Source organism: Salvelinus alpinus, chromosome 4, assembly GCF_045679555.1.
Source record: "Salvelinus alpinus chromosome 4, SLU_Salpinus.1, whole genome shotgun sequence".
In the NCBI taxonomy this organism is placed as follows: Eukaryota; Metazoa; Chordata; class Actinopteri; order Salmoniformes; family Salmonidae; genus Salvelinus; species Salvelinus alpinus.
In genome coordinates, this window is record NC_092089.1 from 4,895,924 (window position 1) to 4,919,515 (window position 23,592).

The following is a 23,592-nucleotide window of genomic DNA, read 5'->3' on the forward strand; positions in this document are numbered from 1 at the left end:
CCTAACTGTAGCCTAGACCTAGCCTAACTAGCCTAACTGTAGCCTAGACCTAGCCTAACTAGCCTAACTGTAGCCTAGACCTAGCCTAACTGTAGCCTAGACCTAGCCTAACTAGCCTAACTGTAGCCTAGACCTAGCCTAACTGTAGCCTAGACCTAGCCTAACTAGCCTAACTGTAGCCTAGACCTAGCCTAACTGTAGCCTAGACCTAGCCTAACTAGCCTAACTGTAGCCTAGACCTAGCCTAACTAGCCTAACTGTAGCCTAACTTCCCTCTGAATCATTTACCTTAGCACCCTCAGAATCTTCCCCAAGTATTTCACATCAGTGCATTTCTCAATGTAGCCGTAGTCGAGATGATCCACTGGAACAGCTGCGACAGAAGTGGTCCCTGCTGGCATCTCTTGAGTTAGAAGTGAGGAAACTATCTCTGCATTCATTTTCTGACCTGTTGACGACAACAACAAAACAATGTCTACGCGTTACTAAAAGCGACATTTACAAAGCTGTGGCTAGTCTAGTAGCTACTGCCTGGGTCCTGCGGCACTGTCTTTGACAACAATGTTAGCTAGCTAAAGTTAGCCGTTTGGTTTAACGTTACTAGCTAACGTTACTGTCAGTGAAAATAGTTTAAATGTTGTAGTTTTTTATTTAATTTTTTATTTAACTAGTCAAGTCATGGATGGTTGAAAAGTAATGTGAAAAGTCAATTTCCTACTCACCAAAAAACACCCGTGTCACGGAGGGAATAAGAAGTTGTAGATGTAAAGTTATCTAGCGACCTGTGTGTGTGTGTCTCTCATCAACCCAGCAACTCCAGGCGTTTCGTTACTATGGTGACCAGTGTACCCGGTACGGTGGCCACCGGGTGGTGCGGTTCTGCTTGTTTTGTGGAAGAGACGAACAGGTTTGATGCTGCAGGTAGCTACTTCATCCAGTAGAGGACGATGTCACGTCAACGATAGTACAGTACTGACAGCAACAAGGTAACACTGCACACACACACACACACACACACGTCCTATTTTTGCAGACATTGGCTCCTTTGATCAATCACGTTTGATACTTTTTGTTGTTGCGGAAAGGTCCGCAGGCACTGGTATCCCCCCACTTGCACTTACTGACAAATGACTTGTTGTTGACAATCCATCAACGTCTGGGCCAAAGTCTTGGATTTACTTATGAGGAATAATTAACAAACAAACAGTTATAATTAGTAATACATTCCAAGTTACTTGAACTATAAACGGCGGAAAGAGAACTCACCAGTACATATGACTGTATGACTGGAAGGAATTGCAAACATCGCTGAAGCTGGAGACTTATATTTCCCTCACTAACGTTAAACATCAGCTATCTGATCAGCCAACCGATCGCTGCAGCTGTACATAGTCCATCTGTAAAAAGCCCACCCAACTACCTACCTCATCCCTATATTGTTTTTATTTACTTTTCTGCTCTTTTGCACACCAGTATCTCTACTTGCACATCACCATCTGCTCATCTGTCACTCTAGTGTTAATCTGCTCAATTGTAATGACTTCGCTACTATGGCCTATTTATTGCCATACCTCCTCACGCCATTTGCACACACTGTATATAGACTTTATTTCCCCCCCTATTGTGTTATTGACTGTTCGCTTGTTTACTCCACGTGTTACTCTGTGTTGTTGTTTGTGTCGCACTGCTTTGCTTTATCTTGGCCAGGTCGCAGTTGTAAATGAGAACTTGTTCTCAACTGGCCTACCTGGTTAAATAAAGGTGAAATAAAAACATGATCCACCAGGTGGATTTTCAGAGAATGGGCTTTCCTGAATGAGAGGATAAGGGGGCGGAGTTGATCAACACGTTCTTGCCTAAACTACTTCCCGAATGTAAAGAGAGAGAGAGAGCTGAGTTGAGGGTCTTCGTTTTATCCAGACAGTGCCTTACGTGTGGTCGGTGTGCGGAGCACAACAGTCCGTTGTCTTGGGCATGAGGGCGACTAGCCATGCATAAACAGACAGGGCAGACGGACAACAGGAAATAATGGGCTCCAGCTATACCTCATAAACAACCACCGTGTTGGTCTGTTCATGTTTTATCCAGCCAGTCGCTGTCTGAGTTGACAGAGTATCGACCGTTCGCTTCTAGTCTCAGTCTTCTTTCCATATTTTCTCTTCATCTTTCCTCTCTTCTTCTTCACCATGGGGTGTTCTTCGTCCAGCACACAGACTATCGATGAGGAGAAGAGACCGGGGACAAAACCCGAGGAGTCCAATGGAGACACATATGGTGAGTAACTTTTATATATTTTTTTATCAGGGTCAGTTGACAGTGACACTTTAAAGTGTTGTCAAAATGTGTCAAAGTAACCCGTTTTTTTCCCTCATTTAGAATACGTTGTCACACTGCATTTGGTTGTGTGATATGCATTGATTTTGTCTTACTTGTAAAAATGTTTTTACCATATGACATTGTGATTGTATAGATGTTTTATTAGTGAAGGGGGGCCAGGTTCTGGAAAGGAGACAAATTGTTCCAATACTTCAGTATGGTTACACTTTCCTCTTCTGAAGTCTTTGGATGGGGGGGTTACATTGTGATTATTGATCATAATCACTATCTGGTGTTACATTGTGATAATCAATCACTCAATCAATCAATCAAATGTATTTATAAAGCCCTTCTTACATCAGCTGATGTCACAAAGTGCTGTACAGAAACCCAGACTAAAACCCCAAACAGCAAAGTAATGCAGGTGTAGAAGCCCAAGCTCTTCATGTGTGTCTATATATTATAGCATAACTCTTTATTATGATTACTACCTGGTGTTAATATTTACTCAGTTATTGGTGATTTTTTTAGTTTCATCTTTTGACTAATCACAGCCAATGATAATGCATTAACCACAGCCAATGATAATGCATTAACCACAGCCAATGATAATGCATTAACCACAGCCAATGATAATGCATTAACCACAGCCAATGATAATGCATTAATCACAGCCAGTGATAATGCATTAACCACAGCCAATGATAATGCATTAACCACATCCAATGGTAATGCATTAACCACAGCCAATGGTAATGCATTAACCACAGCCAATGATAATTCATTAGTAGCTCATCTTTCCACGAGATAAAAATATGTCAAAAACACAACAAAACAACCAGCTCTTGTTATCGGCCTCTTTCTCGCCCCTATGGAGTGTAAAACCACAGGTGTTCACCTCCTCATGTATATAATGCAGTACATTATGTTCCCTGGACAGTCACATGTTGCCCGTTAGAGAGGCCACGCAGCTCTGATCAAACTGCTGTGGAAAACGCTGCATTCTTGGCAGGACATCTGCACCCTGAGGCTATAGGGTTCTGGTCCAACCTGTTAGCTGTGATTCTGCTGTGGTACGGCCTGTACTGTGTCATATCCCTGAGACTATATGGTTCTGACCCGACCTGTTAGCTGTGGCACGGCCTGTACTGTGTCATATCCCTGAGGCTATAGGGTTCTGACCCGACCTGTTAGCTGTGATTCTGCTGTGGTACGGCCTGTACAGTGTACAGTGTACAGTACGGAAGCATGACCGAATACAAACAGTGTAGCTATTCTCTCCGCAAGGCAATCAAACAGGCTAAGTCCCAGTACAGAGACAAAATCGAGTCGCAATTCAACAGCTCAGACACAAGAGGTATGTGGCAGGGTCTACAGTCAATCACGGATTACAAAAAGAAAACCAGCCCCGTCGCGGACCAGGATGTCTTGCTCCCAGACAGGCTAAACAACTTTTTTGCCCGCTTTGAGGACAATACAGTGCCACTGACACGGCCCCCTACCAAAACCTGCGGGCTCTCCTTCACTGCAGCCGAGGTGAGTAAAACATTTAAACGTGTTAACCCTCGCAAGGCTGCAGGCCCAGACGGCATTCCCAGCCGCGTCCTCAGAGCATGCGCAGACCAGCTGGCTGGTGTGTTTACGGACATATTCAATCAATCCTTATCCCAGTCTGCTGTTCCCACATGCTTCAAGAGGGCCACCATTGTTCCTGTTCCCAAGAACGCTAAGGTAACTGAGCTAAACGACTACCGCCCCGTAGCACTCACTTCCGTCATCATGAAGTGCTTTGAGAGACTAGTCAAGGACCATATCACCTCCACCCTACCGGACACCCTAGACCCACTCCAATTTGCTTACCGACCCAATAGGTCCACAGACGACGCAATCGCAACCACACTGCACACTGCCCTAACCCATCTGGACAAGAGGAATACCCATGTGAGAATGCTGTTCATCGATTACAGCTCAGCATTTAACACCATAGTACCCTCCAAACTCGTCATCAAGCTCGAGACCCTGGGTCTCGACCCCGCCCTGTGCAACTGGGTCCTGGACTTCCTGACGGGCCGCCCCCAGGTGGTGAGGGTAGGTAACAACATCTCCACCCCGCTGATCCTCAACACTGGGGCCCCACAAGGGTGCGTTCTGAGCCCTCTCCTGTACTCCCTGTTCACCCACGACTGCGTGGCCATGCACGCCTCCAACTCAATCATCAAGTTTGCGGATGACACTACAGTGGTAGGCTTGATTACCAACAACGACGAGACGGCCTACAGGGAGGAGGTGAGGGCCCTCGGAGTGTGGTGTCAGGAAAATAACCTCACACTCAACGTCAACAAAACAAAGGAGATGATTGTGGACTTCAGGAAACAGCAGAGGGAGCACCCCCCTATCCACATCGACGGGTCAGTAGTGGAGAAGGTGGAAAGTTTTAAGTTCCTCGGTGTACACATCACGGACAAACTGAATTGGTCCACCCACACAGACAGCGTTGTGAAGAAGGCGCAGCAGCGCCTCTTCAACCTCAGGAGGCTGAAGAAATTCGGCTTGTCACCAAAAGCACTCACAAACTTCTACAGATGCACAATCGAGAGCATCCTGTCGGGCTGTATCACCGCCTGGTACGGCAACTGCTCCGCCCACAACCGTAAGGCTCTCCAGAGGGTAGTGAGGTCTGCAGAACGCATCACCGGGGGCAAACTACCTGCCCTCCAGGACACCTACACCACCCGATGTCACAGGAAGGCCATAAAGATCATCAAGGACAACAACCACCCAAGCCACTGCCTGTTCACCCCGCTATCATCCAGAAGGCGAGGTCAGTACAGGTGCATCAAAGCAGGGACCGAGAGACTGAAAAACAGCTTCTATCTCAAGGCCATCAGACTGTTAAACAGCCACCACTAACATTTAGCGGCCGCTGCCAACATACTGACTCAACTCCAGCCACTTTAAAAATGGGAATTGATGGAAATTATGTAAAAATGTACCACTAGCCACTTTAAACAATGCCACTTAATATAATGTTTACATACCCTACATTACCCATCTCATATGTATATACTGTACTCTATATCATCTACTGCATCTTGCCATCTTTATGTAATACATGTACCACTAGCCACTTTAAACTATGCCACTTTATGTTTACATACCCTACAGTACTCATCTCATATGTATATACCGTACTCTATACCATCTACTGCATCTTGCCATGCCGTTCTGTACCACCACTCATTCATATATCTTTATGTACATATTCTTTATCCTTTTACACTTGTGTGTGTGTATAAGGTAGTAGTTGTGGAATTGTTAGGTTAGATTACTTGTTGGTTATTACTGCATTGTCGGAACTAGAAGCACAAGCATTTCGCTACACTCGCATTAACATCTGCTAACCATGTGTATGTGACTAATAAAATTTGATTTGATTTGATTTGATATCCCCTGAGGCTATATGGTTCTGACCCGACCTATTAGCTGTGATTCTGCTGTGGTACGGCCTGTACTGTGTCATATCCCTGAGACTATATGGTTCTGACCCGACCTGTTAGCTGTGATTCTGCTGTGGTACGGCCTGTACTGTGTCATATCCCTGAGACTATATGGTTCTGACCCGACCTGTTAGCTGTGATTCTGCTGTGGCACGGCCTGTACTGTGTCATATCCCTGAGACTATAGGGTTCTGACCCGACCTGTTAGCTGTGATTCTGCTGTGGCACGGCCTGTACTGTGTCATATCCCTGAGGCTATATGGTTCTGGTCCGACCTGTTAGCTGTGATTCTGCTGTGGCACGGCCTGTACTGTGTCATATCCCTGAGGCTATATGGTTCTGACCCGACCTGTTAGTTAGCCTGTACTGTGTCATATCCCTGAGACTATATGGTTCTGACCCGACCTGTTAGCTGTGATTCTGCTGTGGCACGGCCTCTCCTGTGTCATATCCATGAGGATATAGGGTTCTGGTCCAACCTGTTAGTTAGCCTGTACTGTGTCATATCCCTGAGCCTATAGGGTTCTGACCCGACCTGTTAGCTGTGATTCTGCTGTGGCACGGCCTGTACTGTGTCATATCCCTGAGGCTACAGGGTTCTGACCCGACCTGTTAGCTGTGATTCTGCTGTGGTACGGCCTGTACTGTGTCATATCCATGAGGCTACAGGGTTCTGACCCGACCTGTTAGCTGTGATTCTGCTGTGGTACGGCCTGTACTGTGTCATATCCCTGAGACTACAGGGTTCTGGTCCAACCTGTTGGCTGTGATTCTGCTGTGGTACGGCCTGTACTGTGTCATATCCCTGAGGCTATATGGTTCTGGCCCAACCTGTTAGTTAGCCTGTACTGTGTAAATACTTCAGTTAGTTATCGAACCCATTACCCTCTATGGTTGTGAAGTCTGGGGTCCACCAACTAAGAATTTACAAAATGGGACAAACACCCAATTGAGACTCTGCACTTTGTGCACAACGCAAAACCCCAAACAATGCATGAAGAGCAGAATTAGGACGATACCCACTAATTATCAAAATCCAGAAAAGAGCTGTTAAATTCTACAACAACCTAAAAGGAAGTGATGTCCACACATTCCACCACAAAGCCATCACTTACAGAGAGATGAACCTGGGGAAGAGTCCCCTCAGCAAGCTGGTCCTGGGGCTCTTTTCACAAACACAAACACACCCCACAGAGCCCCACGACAGAAACACAATTAGACCCAACCACATTATGAGAAAGAAAAAACATAAATATTTGACACACTGGAAAGAATCAACCAAAATACAGAGCAAACTAGAATGCTATTTGGCCCTAAACAGAGAGTACACAGTGGGAGAATACCCGGAAATCCTTGACTGTACAGACTCCGTGAAAATAGCCTTGCTATTGAGAGACCGTCATAGGCAGACCTGGCTCTCAAGAGAAGACAGGCTATGTGCCCACTGCCCACAAAAGGAGGTGGAAACTGAGCTGCACTTCCTAACCTCCTGCCAAATGTATGACATGGGCTGTTGCGGTGACTGTATTACCGACAGTCTCATTCTTCTTGACCGCTTAGTCACTGTAATTATACTTTTTTTTTTTTTTTTTTTTTTTTTACATTTCTTTAACCTTTAATTAACTAGGCAAGTCAGTTAAGAACAAATCCTCATTTACATTGACGGCCTACCGGGGAACAGTGGGTTAACTGCCTTGTTCAGGGGAAGAACGACAGATTTTTACCTTGTCAGCTCGGGGATTCAATCTAGCAACCTTTCGGTTACTAGTCCAACACTCAAACCACTAGACTACCTGCCTCCCCCCCTCTAACCACTAGGCTACCTGCCTCCCCCCCTCTAACCACTAGGCTACCTGCCGCCCCACAACTCGTTAGAGTTACCAGCCTCAGAAATTACATCACAAATAAATGCTTCACAGAGTTCAAGTAACAGACACCTCAACATCAACTGTTCAGAGGAGACTGCGTGAATCAGGCCTTCGTGGTCGAATTGCTGCAAAGAAACCACTACTAAAGGACACCAATAAGAAGAAGAGACTTGCTTGGGCCAAGAAACACGAGCAATGGACATTAGACCGGTGGAAATCTGTCCTTTGGTCTGATGAGTCCAAATTTGAGATTTTTGGTTCCAACCGCCGTGTCTTTGTGAGACGCAGAGTAGTTGAACGGATAATCTCTGCATGTGTGGTTCACACCGTGAAGCATGGAGGAGGAGGAGGTGTGATGGTCCGTGGGTGCTTTACTGGTGACACTGTCTGTGATTTATTTAGAATTCAAGGCTCACTTAACCAGCATGGCTACCACAGCATTCTGCAGTGGGACTATCATTTCTTTTTCAAAAGGATAATGACCCAACACACCTCCAGGCTGTGTAAGGGCTATTTGACCAAGAAGGAGAGTGATGGAGTGCTGCATCAGATGACCTGGCCTCCACAATCACCCGACCTCAACCCAATTGAGATGGTTTGGGATGAGTTGGACCGCAGAGTGAAGGAAAAGCAGCCAACAAGTGCTCAGCATGTGTGGGAACTCCTTCAAGACTGTTGGAAAATCATTCCAGGTTAAGCTGGTTGAGAAAATGCCAAGAGTGTGCAAAGCTGTCATCAAGGCAAAATGTAGCTACTTTGAAGAATCTTAAATATAAAAAATATTTTGATTTGTTGAACACTTTTTTGGTTACTACATGAAACCATATGTGTTATTTCATAGTTTTGGATGTCTTCACTATTATTCTACAATGAGTAGGTGTGTCCAAACCTTTGACTGGTACATCGACTGGGGTTTCCATCAGTAAATGAAAAACATTATTTTGCAATGAGATTTTATTTTTTTTCGACCAGAAATAGTTTTTATGTATTCCTTTCCTATCTGCCTTTTTTATTTTTGCCACAACCTGGTTAATGGAAGCCCTGGTACCCCCACAGAGAGAGGCCCTGGTACCCCCACAGAGAGAGGCCCTGGTACCCCCACAGAGAGAGGCCCTGGTACCCGCACAGAGAGAGGCCCTGGTACCCCCACAGAGAGAGGCCCTGGTACCCCCACAGAGAGAGGCCCTGGTACCCCCACAGAGAGAGGCCCTGGTACCCCCACAGAGAGAGGCCCTGGTACCCCCACAGAGAGAGGCCCTGGTACCCCCACAGAGAGAGGCCCTGGTACCCCCACAGAGAGAGGCCCTGGTACCCCCACAGAGAGAGGCCCTGGTACCCCCACAGAGAGAGGCCCTGGTACCCCCACAGAGAGAGGCCCTGGTACCCCCACAGAGAGAGGCCCTGGTACCCCCACAGAGAGAGGCCCTGGTACCCCCACAGAGAGAGGCCCTGGTACCCCCACAGAGAGAGGCCCTGGTACCCCCACAGAGAGAGGCCCTGGTACCCCCACAGAGAGAGGCCCTGGTACCCCCACAGAGAGAGGCCCTGGTACCCCCACAGAGAGAGGCCCTGGTACCCCCACAGAGAGGCCCTGGTACCCCCACAGAGAGAGGCCCTGGTACCCCCACAGAGAGAGGCCCTGGTACCCCCACAGAGAGAGGCCCTGGTACCCCCACAGAGAGAGGCCCTGGTACCCCCACAGAGAGAGGCCCTGGTACCCGCACAGAGAGAGGCCCTGGTACCCGCACAGAGAGAGGCCCTGGTACCCGCACAGAGAGAGGCCCTGGTACCCCCACAGAGAGAGGCCCTGGTACCCCCACAGAGAGAGGCCCTGGTACCCCCACAGAGAGAGGCCCGGTACCCCCACAGAGAGAGGCCCTGGTACCCCCACAGAGAGAGGCCCTGGTACCCCCACAGAGAGAGGCCCTGGTACCCCCACAGAGAGAGGCCCTGGTACCCCCACAGAGAGAGGCCCGGTACCCCCACAGAGAGAGGCCCGGTACCCACACAGAGAGGCCTGGCTGACACAGGGACCATATTGTCCATTCATGGGGCCTGCCTGGCTCTGGTCCTGCCTGGTCTGCCACATGGCTTCTACACACTATGACCAGTCACAGCTGAGGGCATGATGTAATCATTTAACATACACTCACACTGTGTACTCACTGTCCTGTTGTTACAGAGGAACCATCAGTATGTCTTTATACAGGTTGTTAGAGGGACCATCAGTATGTCTTTATACAGGTTGTTAGAGGGACCATCAGTATGTCTTTATACAGGTTGGTTTGGTCTGTCTGTTTCAGGGTGTTGTCGTAGAGCCATGTCTAGCAGTGTGTCTGTCTGTTTCAGGGTGTTGTTGTAGAGCCATGTCTAGCAGTGTGTCTGTCTGTTTCAGGGTGTTGTTGTAGAGCCATGTCTAGCAGTGTGTCTGTCTGTTTCAGGGTGTTGTTGTAGTACCATCTCTAGTGTGTCTGTCTGTTTCAGGGTGTCGTTGTAGTAGCCATGTCTAGCAGTGTGTCTGTCTGTTTCAGGGTGTTGTTGTAGAGCCATGTCTAGCAGTGTGTCTGTCTGTTTCAGGGTGTTGTTGTAGAGCCATGTCTAGCAGTGTGTCTGTCTGTTTCAGGGTGTTGTTGTAGAGCCATGTCTAGCAGTGTGTCTGTCTGTTTCAGGGTGTTGTTGTAGAGCCATGTCTAGCAGTGTGTCTGTCTGTTTCAGGGTGTTGTCGTAGAGCCATGTCTAGCAGTGTGTCTGTCTGTTTCAGGGTGTTGTTGTAGAGCCATGTCTAGCAGTGTGTCTGTTTCAGGGTGTTGTTGTAGAGCCATGTCTAGCAGTGTGTCTGTCTGTTTCAGGGTGTTGTTGTAGTAGCCATGTCTAGCAGTGTGTCTGTTTCAGGGTGTTGTTGTAGAGCCATGTCTAGCAGTGTGTCTGTCTGTCTCAGGGTGTTGTTGTAGAGCCATGTCTAGCAGTGTGTCTGTCTGTTTCAGGGTGTTGTTGTAGAGCCATGTCTAGCAGTGTGTCTGTCTGTTTCAGGGTGTTGTTGTAGTAGCCATGTCTAGCAGTGTGTCTGTCTGTTTCAGGGTGTTGTTGTAGAGCCATGTCTAGCAGTGTGTCTGTCTGTTTCAGGGTGTTGTTGTAGAGCCATGTCTAGCAGTGTGTCTGTCTGTTTCAGGGTGTTGTTGTAGAGCCATGTCTAGCAGTGTGTCTGTCTGTTTCAGGGTGTTGTCGTAGAGCCATGTCTAGCAGTGTGTCTGTCTGTTTCAGGGTGTTGTCGTAGTACCATGTCTAGCAGTGTGTCTGTCTGTTTCAGGGTGTTGTCGTAGTACCATGTCTAGCAGTGTGTCTGTCTGTTTCAGGGTGTTGTCGTAGTACCATCTAGCAGTGTGTCTGTCTGTTTCAGGGTGTTGTCGTAGTACCATGTCTAGCAGTGTGTCTGTCTGTTTCAGGGTGTCGTTGTAGTACCATCTCTGTCTGTTTCAGGGTGTCGTTGTAGTACCATCTCTGTCTGTTTCAGGGTGTCGTTGTAGTACCATCTCTGTCTGTTTCAGGGTGTCGTTGTAGTACCATCTCTGTCTGTTTCAGGGTGTCGTTGTAGTACCAGCCAGGTCACCAGGAGATGCTCTCTGTCTTTGTCCCAGAGGCTGGCGTCACCTCTGAAATGTTTTATTGTACCAAGCTACTACTCTGTACATGTGGCACTGCATGGTAGTGATCTGTCTTATCTAACAGCACTGTCTCACCAGCTGTATGTCAGCCAATACCCACAGAGGGGCCACCGGGTCCCCATCCCCCAGCTCCCTCTCCCTCTGTCCAGGGACTGACTAGCTGTTTTGACTGGGATCTCTGTCATCTTTGGATGGTAATCATGTTGACACACGAGTCATCCATGCCAAGAGGGGCTCTATCTCTGTCTGTCTCTGTCCCACCAGCCAGCCAGCTACAGACAACAGCTGTTCTATCTCTGTCTGTCTCTGTCCCACCAGCCAGCTACAGACAACAGCTGTCCTATCCCTGAGAGCTAGCTGGCTGTACTGTCTGTCTCTCTGTCTCTGTCCCACCAGCCAGCTACAGACAACAGCTGTCCTATCTCTGTCTGTCTCTGTCCCGCCACCAGCCAGTCCCACCAGCCAGCTACAGACAACAGCTGTTCTATCCCTGAGAGCTAGCTGGCTGTACTGTCTATCTCTGTCTGTCTCTGTCCCACCAGCCAGCTACAGACAACAGCTGTTCTATCCCTGAGAGCTAGCTGGCTGTATTGTCTATCTCTGACTGTCTCTGTCCCACCGCCAGCTACAGACAACAGCTGTTCTATCCCTGAGAGCTAGCTGGCTGTATTGTCTATCTCTGTCTGTCTCTGTCCCACCAGCCAGCCAGCTACAGACTACAGCTGTCCTATCCCTGAGAGCTAGCTGGCTGTACTGTCTGTCTCTGTCTGTCTCTGTCCCACCACCAGCCAGCTACAGACAACAGCTGTTCTATCCCTAACTCCTCATCACATCACCCCATAGCTCCTCATCACCCCATAGCTCCTCATCACATCACCCCATAACTCCTCATCACCCCATAGCTCCTCATCACATCACCCCATAACTCCTCATCACCCCATAACTCCTCATCACCCCATAGCTCCTCATCACATCACCCCATAGCTCCTCATCACATCACCCCATAGCTCCTCATCACCCCATAGCTCCTCATCACCCCATAGCTCCTCATCACCCCATAGCTCCTCATCACCCCATAACTCCTCATCACCCCATAACTCCTCATCACCCCATAACTCCTCATCACCCCATAACTCCTCATCACCCCATAGCTCCTCATCACCCCATAGCTCCTCATCACCCCATAGCTCCTCATCACCCCATAGCTCCTCATCACCCCATAGCTCCTCATCACCCCATAGCTCCTCATCACCCCATAGCTCCTCATCACATCACCCCATAGCTCCTCATCACATCACCCCATAGCTCCTCATCACATCACCCCATAGCTCCTCATCACTCCCATAGCATCACCCCATAGCTCCTCATCACCCCATAGCTCCTCATCACCCCATAGCTCCTCATCACCCCATAGCTCCTCATCACCCCATAACTCCTCATCACCCCATAACTCCTCATCACCCCATAGCTCCTCATCACCCCATAACTCCTCATCACCCCATAGCTCCTCATCACCCCATAGCTCCTCATCACCCCATAGCTCCTCATCACCCCATAGCTCCTCATCACCCCATAGCTCCTCATCACCCCATAGCTCCTCATCACCCCATAGCTCCTCATCACCCCATAGCTCCTCATCACAACCCATAGCTCCTCATCACCCCATAGCTCCTCATCACCCCATAGCTCCTCATCACCCCATAGCTCCTCATCACCCCATAGCTCCTCATCACATCACCCCATAGCTCCTCATCACCCCATAGCTCCTCATCACCCCATAACTCCTCATCACCCCATAACTCCTCATCACCCCATAACTCCTCATCACCCCATAGCTCCTCATCACCCCATAGCTCCTCATCACCCCATAGCTCCTCATCACCACATGCTCATCACCCCATAGCTCCTCATCACATCACCCCATAGCTCCTCATCACATCACCCCATAACTCCTCATCACCCCATAACTCCTCATCACCCCATAGCTCCTCATCACCCCATAGCTCCTCATCACCCCCATAACTCCTCATGTAGACCTCCAAATCTATCTCTCTCTGTTTGCTTGTCTTCCATTGGCCTGGTTGGTTCCTATTTTGTGCTAGCCCATCACATTCCTTTCCAGTCATTGCTCCCTGGTCTTTAGGGGCTACGACAGTCAAACCAACCCGGGAAGCTGGAGTGTCTAATCTGATCATTTGGTTGATGTCATGCATGAAACTATGCTCTGTTTATATCAGGGGAGTTAACAGTGACATGGATTAAATCATAGGAAGGGTGTGATCAGTCTAAGAACAGATTTCCTGAACTGTTTTGCAGACAGACTGGTCCCAGATCTGTTTGTGTTGTCTTGCCAACTCTATGGTAATCCATTGTATTGTGAAACATCCTAGAAGTGGGCTATACAATACAAACAGATCTGGGACCAGGCTCACACTATCTATTGTGTGTTTCCCAGGTGTCCAGTAGCCTACCCTTGGATGGATATATCCCTATCTAGTCTGTATCATTCATATACACTTCCCCGCCCAGTTTCATAACTAGGTGAACCTTGTCCTCAGGGCTCAGAGAAAAACACAGGCTGCTTTCAATAAAACACATTCTTCAACCCCCGGAAATGGAAGATGAGCTATTCATCTTTTAAGTTCTGCATGTCCTAGAAATTCTCCTTGTTGTTTTCCCTCACTGCTGAGTCAAACCCACTGGACTCTCTTACCAAGGGCCACGTCTGTTCAGTCTCACTGCTGAGTCAAACCCACTGGACTCTCTTACCAAGGGCCACGTCTGTTGCGTCATATTTCAACAGCAGTTAAATACTTCAGGATGCTCCAACAACCCAAAGCATTTGAATACAAAGGGGAAACTGGCTCCACTCTTCACAACATAATGGTTGATTTAACATGACAGGTACCCTGAAGAGTAAGTGTCAACTTTGACAGCAAAATGGTACATTTGACCTTTCTGAACTTTGGCATCTGCTGCAGCGACACCAACAGTGAACAGCTCATTGTTGTTCTATGTATCTGTAGATTGATTTGTTCCATTACATCTAATCCATTACATCTAATCCATTACATCTAATCCATTACATCGAATCCATTACATCGAATCCATTACATCGAATCCATTACATCGAATCCATTACATCGAATCCATTACATCGAATCCATTACATCGAATCCATTACATCGAATCCATTACATCGAATCCATTACATCGAATCCATTACATCGAATCCATTACATCTAAAGCACGTTTTCCATGTGGAAACCTATAGTTCTTTGACTAATTATAAAGGAGCTTGTGACAGACAGTAGTGGTTCAGTCCCTGTATGTAATAGATTTAGATGGAATGTTCCACTAGATCAGCAGCATGTATTACCCTGTATGTAATACTATGGACATTATTACTTCAGGTCCTTGGGGACTAGCTTACCCCCCCCCCCCCCCCCCAACATATGCTATGTTATAGCTCGTTTCAGATAAATACTAAAACCGCGTTTCGGATAAATACTAGCCACGTTTCAGATAAATACAATGTTAACCTTTCGTCTCCTTACTGAGCTTTAAACCTCTCGTCTCTGTCAGATGCACAATATTTTCTTTAGTTGGCTGTGGCAGTAGATCATGGATTGGGTTAGCAGGAGTTACTATGGGATGTTTTATGTGTTACCGTGGCAGTAGATCATGGATTGGGTTAGCAGGAGTTACTATGGGATGTTTTAGGTGTTACCGTGGCAGTAGATCATGGATTAGGTTAGCAGGAGTTATCTGAAGATGGTTAGCTACAACACAACTAGATTGGTTCATGACAACACAGACACACCAGGGTCAATGCTGAGCAGGCATTCAAGCCTATCAGATCCTTCATTAGTTCAACTTAGTGAACCAATGTTTGGAATTCAATAAAGTGGGGAAACGTTTTGCTGTGCAATGCTCGTTTATCAGGAATGTTACAGGTGGATCTGGTTTCAGATGTCAGGTTAAACCTAGAAATACATTTCTCTCATGAACCTCATGTCTTTCTGTGTTTTTTATCCCAGTTGTCAGGAACGGTCACATCTCGGAGGACACAGAGACCCTCGCTGACCAGATGCAGCTTCCTGTCCAGAGTGTCCTGACTGATGACTCTGAGGAACCCGTCATCATGGCCTCAGAGGCCCTGGAGACCATGGGGTCTGGATGGGAGGAGGAGGTCCTGGTGATGCTGGCTGCAGCCGAGCCAGACGTTCCCCCTGAAGCCCCTGCTGAGGCTGCGGCCATGGAAGCAGAGGTCCCTTCAGAGGCAGAGGTCCCTTCAGAGGCAGAGGTCCCTTCAGAGGCAGAGGTCCCTTCAGAGGCAGAGGTCCCTTCAGAGGCAGAGGTCCCTTCAGAGGCTGTGGCCCCAGTGGAGGCTGTGGCCTTAGTAGAGGCTGTGGCCCCAGTGGAGGTGGCGGCCCCTGTTGAGACCGTCGTGGTTGAGGCCGCTCCTGTGGCAGAGGCTCCTGCTAAGACAGTGGTGTCTGAGGAGGCCCCTGTTGTTGAAACTGGAGCTGCAGTTGAGGTGGCTGCCCTGGTCGAGGCAGCTGCCCCCATTGAGGTGGCTGAAACTGTCCCAGAGGCAGGCAGCTCCAGCCCCGACAGAGGAGGCTCCAGCTCCAGCCCCGACAGAGGAGGCTCCAGCTCCAGCCCCGACAGAGGAGGCTCCAGCTCCAGCCCCGACAGAGGAGGCTCCAGCTCCAGCCCCGACAGAGGAGGCTCCAGCTCCAGCCCCGACAGAGGAGGCTCCAGCTCCAGCCCCGACAGAGGAGGCTCCAGCTCCAGCCCCGACAGAGGAGGCTCCAGCTCCAGCCCCGACAGAGGAGACCCCAGCTCCAGCAACGACAGAGGAGACCCCAGCTCCAGCAACGACAGAGGAGACCCCAGCTCCAGCCCCGACAGAGGAGACCCCAGCTCCAGCCCCGACAGAGGAGACCAAAGAAGCCCCAGCCCCTGTGGCCGCTGTCCCTGAGCCAGTAACCCCTGCTGCTGAGCCTGTGGCCGCTGTCCCAGAGGGGGCCCCTGCTGTGGAGGCCCCTGCACCCAGTGGCCCCATAACTGACCTTGTTGTTGCTGCTGAGCCTGCAGCAGAGCCAATAACCACCCCTGTGGCTGTGGAGGCCCCTGTAGCAACCGTTGCCAATGAGCCAGTGGAGGCCCCAGGACCAGTGGAGGCCCCAGGACCAGTAGAGGCCCCAGGACCAGTAGAGGCCCCAGGACCAGTAGAGGCCCCAGGTGAGGTGGCAGCTCCATCCCCAGAGCCTGCAGTAGAGACCCCTGCTCCCAAAGCTGCCCCTGAGCTAACACCAGCCGCCCCTGCTCCTGAGCTCCCTCAGACGCCCCTGCCCCAGAGCTAACACCAGCCGCCCCTGCCCCAGAGCTAACACCAGCCGCCCCTGCCCCTGAGCTAACACCAGACGCCCCTGCCCCTGAGCTAACACCAGACGCCCCTGCCCCAGAGCTAACACCAGCCGCCCCTGCCCCAGAGCTAACACCGGCCGCCCCTGCCCCAGAGCTAACACCAGCCGCCCCTGCCCCAGAGCTAACACCAGCAGCCCCTGCCCCAGAGCTAACACCAGCCGCCCCTGCCCCTGTGGCCCCGCCTACTCCTGCCATCTCAATCCCAGAGACTGATGGTATGTACTCTTCCTTTAACGCTTCATCCTCACTGACACAACCACTCTACTTATTTAAACCGTCATCAAATGTCAAGCCTGTCGTACTATAATCGATTCACCAGGTTCACAAATAGTTGCATTGCGATTTATGTTGTGGTCACATTTCACCTCAGTAACACGGCATCAACAGATTGTGCCGAGGGATAATTACATTCCACAGAGCAAAATGGCTGCCGTTTTATTGTCCCGATTTAGCCCCAGGGAGGTTATGATTGTTCTTCCAGCTCATAGATTCACTAAATTGATATGTTACCTAAAACACCGGTCTCTCCTGATTTTGTAAATAAGGTGTGTCAGTCAGAGTCTGTTATAGCCTGCTGGATCCTGCTTATCTGGAATATGGTTGGTCCTGCCCTGCCACAGGCACAAATAGCTGGGAAGACATCTCTGCAAACATGCATGGAATGTGGGGAGAGACAGTCAGCATGAGATGTGGGGAGAGACAGTCAGCGTGAGATGTGGGGAGAGACAGTCAGCGTGAGATGTGGGGAGAGACAGTCAGCGTGAGATGTGGGGAGAGACAGTCAGCATGAGATGTGGGGAGAGACAGACAGCGTGAGATGTGGGGAGAGACAGTCAGCGTGAGATGTGGGGAGAGACAGTCAGCGTGAGATGTGGGGAGAGACAGTCAGCGTGAGATGTGGGGAGAGACAGTCAGCGTGAGATGTGGGGAGAGACAGTCAGCGTGAGATGTGGGGAGAGACAGTCAGCGTGAGATGTGGGGAGAGACAGTCAGCGTGAGATGTGGGGAGAGACAGTCAGCGTGAGATGTGGGGAGAGACAGTCAGCGTGAGATGTGGGGAGAGACGGTCAGCGTGAGATGTGGGGAGAGACGGTCAGCGTGAGATGTGGGGAGAGACGGTCAGCGTGAGATGTGGGGAGAGACGGTCAGCGTGAGATGTGGGGAGAGACGGTCAGCGTGAGATGTGGGGAGAGACGGTCAGCGTGAGATGTGGGGAGAGACGGTCAGCGTGAGACGTGGGGAGAGACAGTCAGCGTGAGATGGTGAGCGTGAGACGCGGGGAGAGACGGTGAGGCGGGGAGAGACGGTGAGGTGGGGAGAGACGGTGAGGTGGGGAGAGACGGTGAGACGCGGGGAGAGACGGTGAGACGCGGGGAGAGACGGTGAGACGCGGGGAGAGACGGTGAGACGCGGGGAGAGACGGTGAGACGCGGTGAGAGACGGTGAGACGCGGTGAGAGACGGTGAGACGCGGTGAGAGACGGTGAGACGCGGGGAGAGACGGTGAGACGCGGGGAGAGACGGTGAGACGCGGGGAGAGACGGTGAGACGCGGGGAGAGACGGTGAGACGCGGGGAGAGACGGTGAGACGCGGGGAGAGACGGTGAGACGCGGGGAGAGACGGTGAGACGCGGGGAGAGACGGTGAGACGCGGGGAGAGACGGTGAGACGTGGGGAGAGACAGTCAGCGTGAGACGTGGGGAGAGACAGTCAGCGTGAGATGTGGGGAGAGACAGTCAGCGTGAGACGTGGGGAGAGACGGTGAGACGTGGGGAGAGACGGTGAGACGTGGGGAGAGACGGTGAGACGCGGGGAGAGACGGTGAGACGCGGGGAGAGACGGTGAGACGCGGGGAGAGACGGTGAGCGTGAGATGTGGGGAGAGACAGTCAGCGTGAGATGTGGGGAGAGACAGTCAGCGTGAGATGTGGGGAGAGACAGTCAGCGTGAGATGTGGGGAGAGACAGTCAGCGTGAGATGGTGAGCGTGAGACGCGGGGAGAGACGGTGAGACGCGGGGAGAGACGGTGAGACGCGGGGAGAGACGGTGAGACGCGGGGAGAGACGGTGAGACGCGGGGAGAGACGGGGAGAGACGGTGAGACGCGGGGAGAGACGGTGAGACGCGGGGAGAGACGGTGAGACGCGGGGAGAGACGGTGAGACGCGGGGAGAGACGGTGAGACGTGGGGAGAGACGGTCAGCGCGAGGTATCCAAGACCGTCACCGACTAGGGGGAGGTATCCGACGCCGACTAGGGGGAGGTAGTCCCGACGCCGACTAGGGGGAGGTAGTCCCGACGCCGACTAGGGGGAGGTAGTCCCGACGCCGACTAGGGGGAGGTAGTCCCGACGCCGACTAGGGGGAGGTAGTCCCGACGCCGACTAGGGGGGGGTAGTCCCGACGCCGACTAGGGGGGGGTAGTCCCGACGCCGACTAGGGGGAGGAAGTCCCGACCCCAAATCTCCACAGATAACTACTGAACCATTCAACTAATCCCTCAATAAAGTAGTCTCTACAGACAGCATGCAGTAGTCTCTACAGACAGCATGCAGTAGTCTCTACTGAAGGACTAAAAGCTGTTCTAGTGTGTCACTTCTTCCTGAGGCCCTGACCAACACAATAGCCCCAGTCAGGCAGTCTGAGACACCCTATCTCTCTCTTTCTCTCCCCCCTCTCTCTCTTTCTCTCCCCCCTCTCTCATTGTGCTCTGTGAATTACCCAGATAAGACTTCTGCACTGTTGCCTGGGATTACATAAAACGTGTTAACGTCCTCTCTCCCCACTCCTCAGTTCTGATGCAAATGTTCGTCAAGTGAACTGTACATTTTGACGTGACCGTTGGGAGAGCAGAGGAGAATTGAGTCTGTCTAGTGACTCGTAGTAGCCTTCAGAATGTTTAATTAGGTCATGTATAGATCATTTAGGTTTACTCATGGCCCCAGTCATGGAATAGTTGAGATTAGGTTATTACCTCGCTGTTCTGGCCAAAGCATGTCAGACCTCCACCATAAATCTCTACAGTCACAATAGAATCTTCACAGTAGAATCTTCACAATAGAATCTTCACAGTAGAATCTTCACAATAGAATCTTCACAGTAGAATCTTCACAATCACAATAGAATCTTCACAATAGAATCTTCACAGTAGAATCTTCACAGTAGAATCTTCACAGTAGAATCTTCACAATCACAATAGAATCTTCACAATAGAATCTTCACAGTAGAATCTTCACAATCACAATAAAATGTTCATAATCACAGTTGTAGCATGAATCAGCCCTCTTTCTTTTAGTAGAGCAGATCGTGACATCTATTGAGGGTGAAGTCCAGCATGTCTGTTTGAGTTGGGGAGATTTCCCCTGAGTCAAAGAGGAAAAGCCATGCTCTGTTTCAGGCTATGTTTAGCTATAGGTAACCCGTCTATGTAGTGAAAACCACTGTTACTGTACAGGATAACCACTGCTACTGTACAGCCCACTATGTGTTCTGTTACCTTATAACCAGGATAACCACTGTTACTGTACAGCCCACTATGTGTTCTGTTACCTTATAACCAGGATAACCACTGCTACTGTACAGCCCACTATGTGTTCTGTTACCTTATAACCAGGATAACCACTGTTACTGTACAGCCCACTATGTGTTCTGTTACCTTATAACCAGGATAACCACTGCTACTGTACAGCCCACTATGTGTTCTGTTACCTTATAACCAGGATAACCACTGTTACTGTACAGCCCACTATGTGTTCTGTTACCTTATAACCAGGATAACCACTGTTACTGTACAGCCCACTATGTGTTCTGTTACCTTATAACCAGGATAACCACTGTTACTGTACAGCCCACTATGTGTTCTGTTACCTTATAACCAGGATAACCACTGTTACTGTACAGCCCACTATGTGTTCTGTTACCTTATAACCAGGATAACCACTGTTACTGTACAGCCCACTATGTGTTCTGTTACCTTATAACCAGGATAACCACTGCTACTGTACACCTATGTGTTCTGTTACCTTATAACCAGGATAACCACTGCTACTGTACACCTATGTGTTCTGTTACCTTATAACCAGGATAACCACTGCTACTGTACACCTATGTGTAGGCCTGCATGCAGTTCCTGTGGTTACGGGTACTGTGTAGCTGTACATACTAACAACTTGGCAGACAGAGGAGAAAACTGTGTTTTATATAAACCGTTGAGTTGTTGGATGTAAATGATAATCAATGACATTAAAGATTAGGATATATTAGGATATCATTACTTAACCATACATGCAGAGTGAGCAGTAGAGGGCTCCAGTGATCGTCTGTCTGTCTGTCTGTCTGTCTGTCTGTCTGTCTGTCTGTCTGTCTGTCTGTCTGTCTGTCTGTCTGTCCACTCTACAAACACAGAAAGAACAAACTGTCCTTTTTAGGAGGAGAGAAAGAGCGAGCGAGAGAGAGACCCACCCCTTCAGTTGCACATGCTACTGTCAGGAGTTGCATAACTCTCTCTCTCTCTGTGGTGTTTGCATGGCTGGACCCACACCTTATAACCAGGCTATTCACCAAGCTGGCTCTGCTGAACAAGATGTTCTGCTAACAGAGAGGTTTGACTCTGGGCTCTCTGCTCTGTCAGCCTTCACTGTTACTATTCACCAAGATGTTCTGCTAACAGAGAGGTTTGACTCTAGGCTCTCTGCTCTGTCAGCCTTCACTGTTACTATTCACCAAGATGTTCTGCTAACAGAGAGGTTTGACTCTAGGCTCTCTGCTCTGTCAGCCTTCACTGTTACTATTCACCAAGATGTTCTGGTAACACAGAGGTTTGACTCTAGGCTCTCTGCTCTGTCAGCCTTCACTGTTACTATTCACCAAGATGTTCTGGTAACACAGAGGTTTGACTCTAGGCTCTCTGCCTTGTCAGCCTTCACTGTTACTATTCACCAAGATGTTCTGGTAACAGAGAGGTTTGACTCTAGGCTCTCTGCTCTGTCAGCCTTCACTGTTACTATTCACCAAGATGTTCTGGTAACAGAGAGGTTTGACTCCGGGCTCTCTGCTTTGTCAGCCTTCACTGTTACTATTCACCAAGATGTTCTGGTAACAGAGAGAGGTTTGACTCTAGGCTCTCTGCTTTGTCAGCCTTCACTGTTACTATTCACCAAGATGTTCTGGTAACAGAGAGAGGTTTGACTCTGGGCTCTCTGCTTTGTCAGCCTTCACTGTTACTATTCACCAAGATGTTCTGGTAACACAGAGGTTTGACTCTAGGCTCTCTGCTTTGTCAGCCTTCACTGTTACTATTCGCCAAGATGTTCTGGTAACACAGAGGTTTGACTCTAGGCTCTCTGCTTTGTCAGCCTTCACTGTTACTATTCACCAAGATGTTCTGGTAACAGAGAGAGGTTTGACTCTGGGCTCTCTGCTTTGTCAGCCTTCACTGTTACTATTCACCAAGATGTTCTGGTAACACAGAGGTTTGACTCTAGGCTCTCTGCTTTGTCAGCCTTCACTGTTACTATTCACCAAGATGTTCTGGTAACACAGAGGTTTGACTCTAGGCTCTCTGCTCTGTCAGCCTTCACTGTTACTATTCACCAAGATGTTCTGGTAACAGAGAGGTTTGACTCTAGGCTCTCTGCTCTGTCAGCCTTCACTGTTACTATTCACCAAGATGTTCTGGTAACAGAGAGGTTTGACTCTAGGCTCTCTGCCTTGTCAGCCTTCACTGTTACTATTCACCAAGATGTTCTGGTAACAGAGAGGTTTGACTCTAGGCTCTCTGCCTTGTCAGCCTTCACTGTTACTATTCACCAAGATGTTCTGGTAACAGAGAGGTTTGACTCTAGGCTCTCTGCCTTGTCAGCCTTCACTGTTACTATTCACCAAGATGTTCTGGTAACAGAGAGGTTTGACTCCGGGCTCTCTGCTCCGTCTTTGTTGTTCTATGCTAATAGTTCAATGGAAGAGCGTTCATGTTGTAATGTCACACATTAACTTCACACACGACGAGCCAGACGCTGATTTCCTGTGTGTGTTGTTTTCCAGGTGTTCCGGTGGTTGTGTCTGAGGTGGCACAGCAAGCAGCAGCCGCGGTGTTGGCTGGAGTGGCACAGGAAGCAGCAGCCGCGGTGTTGGCTGGAGTGGCACAGGAAGCAGAGAAAGACCAGAAACAGAACTAAGAAGAGAGAGAGAGAGGTCAAACTGAGGAGGCCGCTGGTAAGACCCCCCCTCCCAGATGATACCCAGACAGAACAGAAAAACATTTCTCACCGATGGTGACATGCCACTAAGCAAATTCAATGTAAAACAACATTATGTGGATCTTTCATTGAATATCAATTATTTTGAATTTCCCCAATTTCAAGGACTTGATGACGTGTGTATATATAAGGGCATACAAGCTTAATGTCTATGAACAAGGAATATAATTAACTCGATTATTGAATAATGTACTTATTTTACTCAATATACAAGCATATGTAACTAAATACATTTGTAATGTTCTTGTCTTTCAGTGGCCAGGGAAACACAACCTTATTGGATAAAACCTCTTGTTGTTTACATTCAGAGAAGATCTGTAGACAGGATGCACAACCCAAAGACCATGAAGTTAAAAAGGGCTACTGGAAAACACACACACACCTTTACTGTACACACACACACACACACACCTTTACTGTACACACACACACACACACACCTTTACTGTACACACACACACACACACACCTTTACTGTACACACACACACACACACACCTTTACTGTACACACACACACACACACACACACCTTTACTGTACACACACACACACACACCAC

At 49.3% G+C, this 23,592-nt stretch overlaps 1 protein-coding gene and 1 pseudogene across 1 annotated transcript in view; one reads left to right on the plus strand and one right to left on the minus strand.

Annotated features, from left to right (window-relative positions):
• Window positions 1-842, minus strand: part of spag1b (sperm associated antigen 1b) — a 67,816-nt gene extending 66,974 nt beyond the window's left edge. Inside the window, exons 1-2 of the mRNA XM_071395564.1 lie at window positions 723-842; window positions 289-448 (exon numbers count right to left, since the gene is read on the minus strand). Of these exons, the coding sequence (XP_071251665.1) occupies window positions 289-440 (152 nt within the window). The 5' untranslated portion in view covers window positions 441-448; window positions 723-842. The remainder of the gene's footprint in view (window positions 1-288; window positions 449-722) is intronic.
• Window positions 843-1,677: 835 nt separating this feature from the next.
• On the plus strand, window positions 1,678-23,580 carry LOC139572796 (skin secretory protein xP2-like; annotated as a pseudogene).
• The last annotated feature ends 12 nt before the right edge of the window (window positions 23,581-23,592 follow it).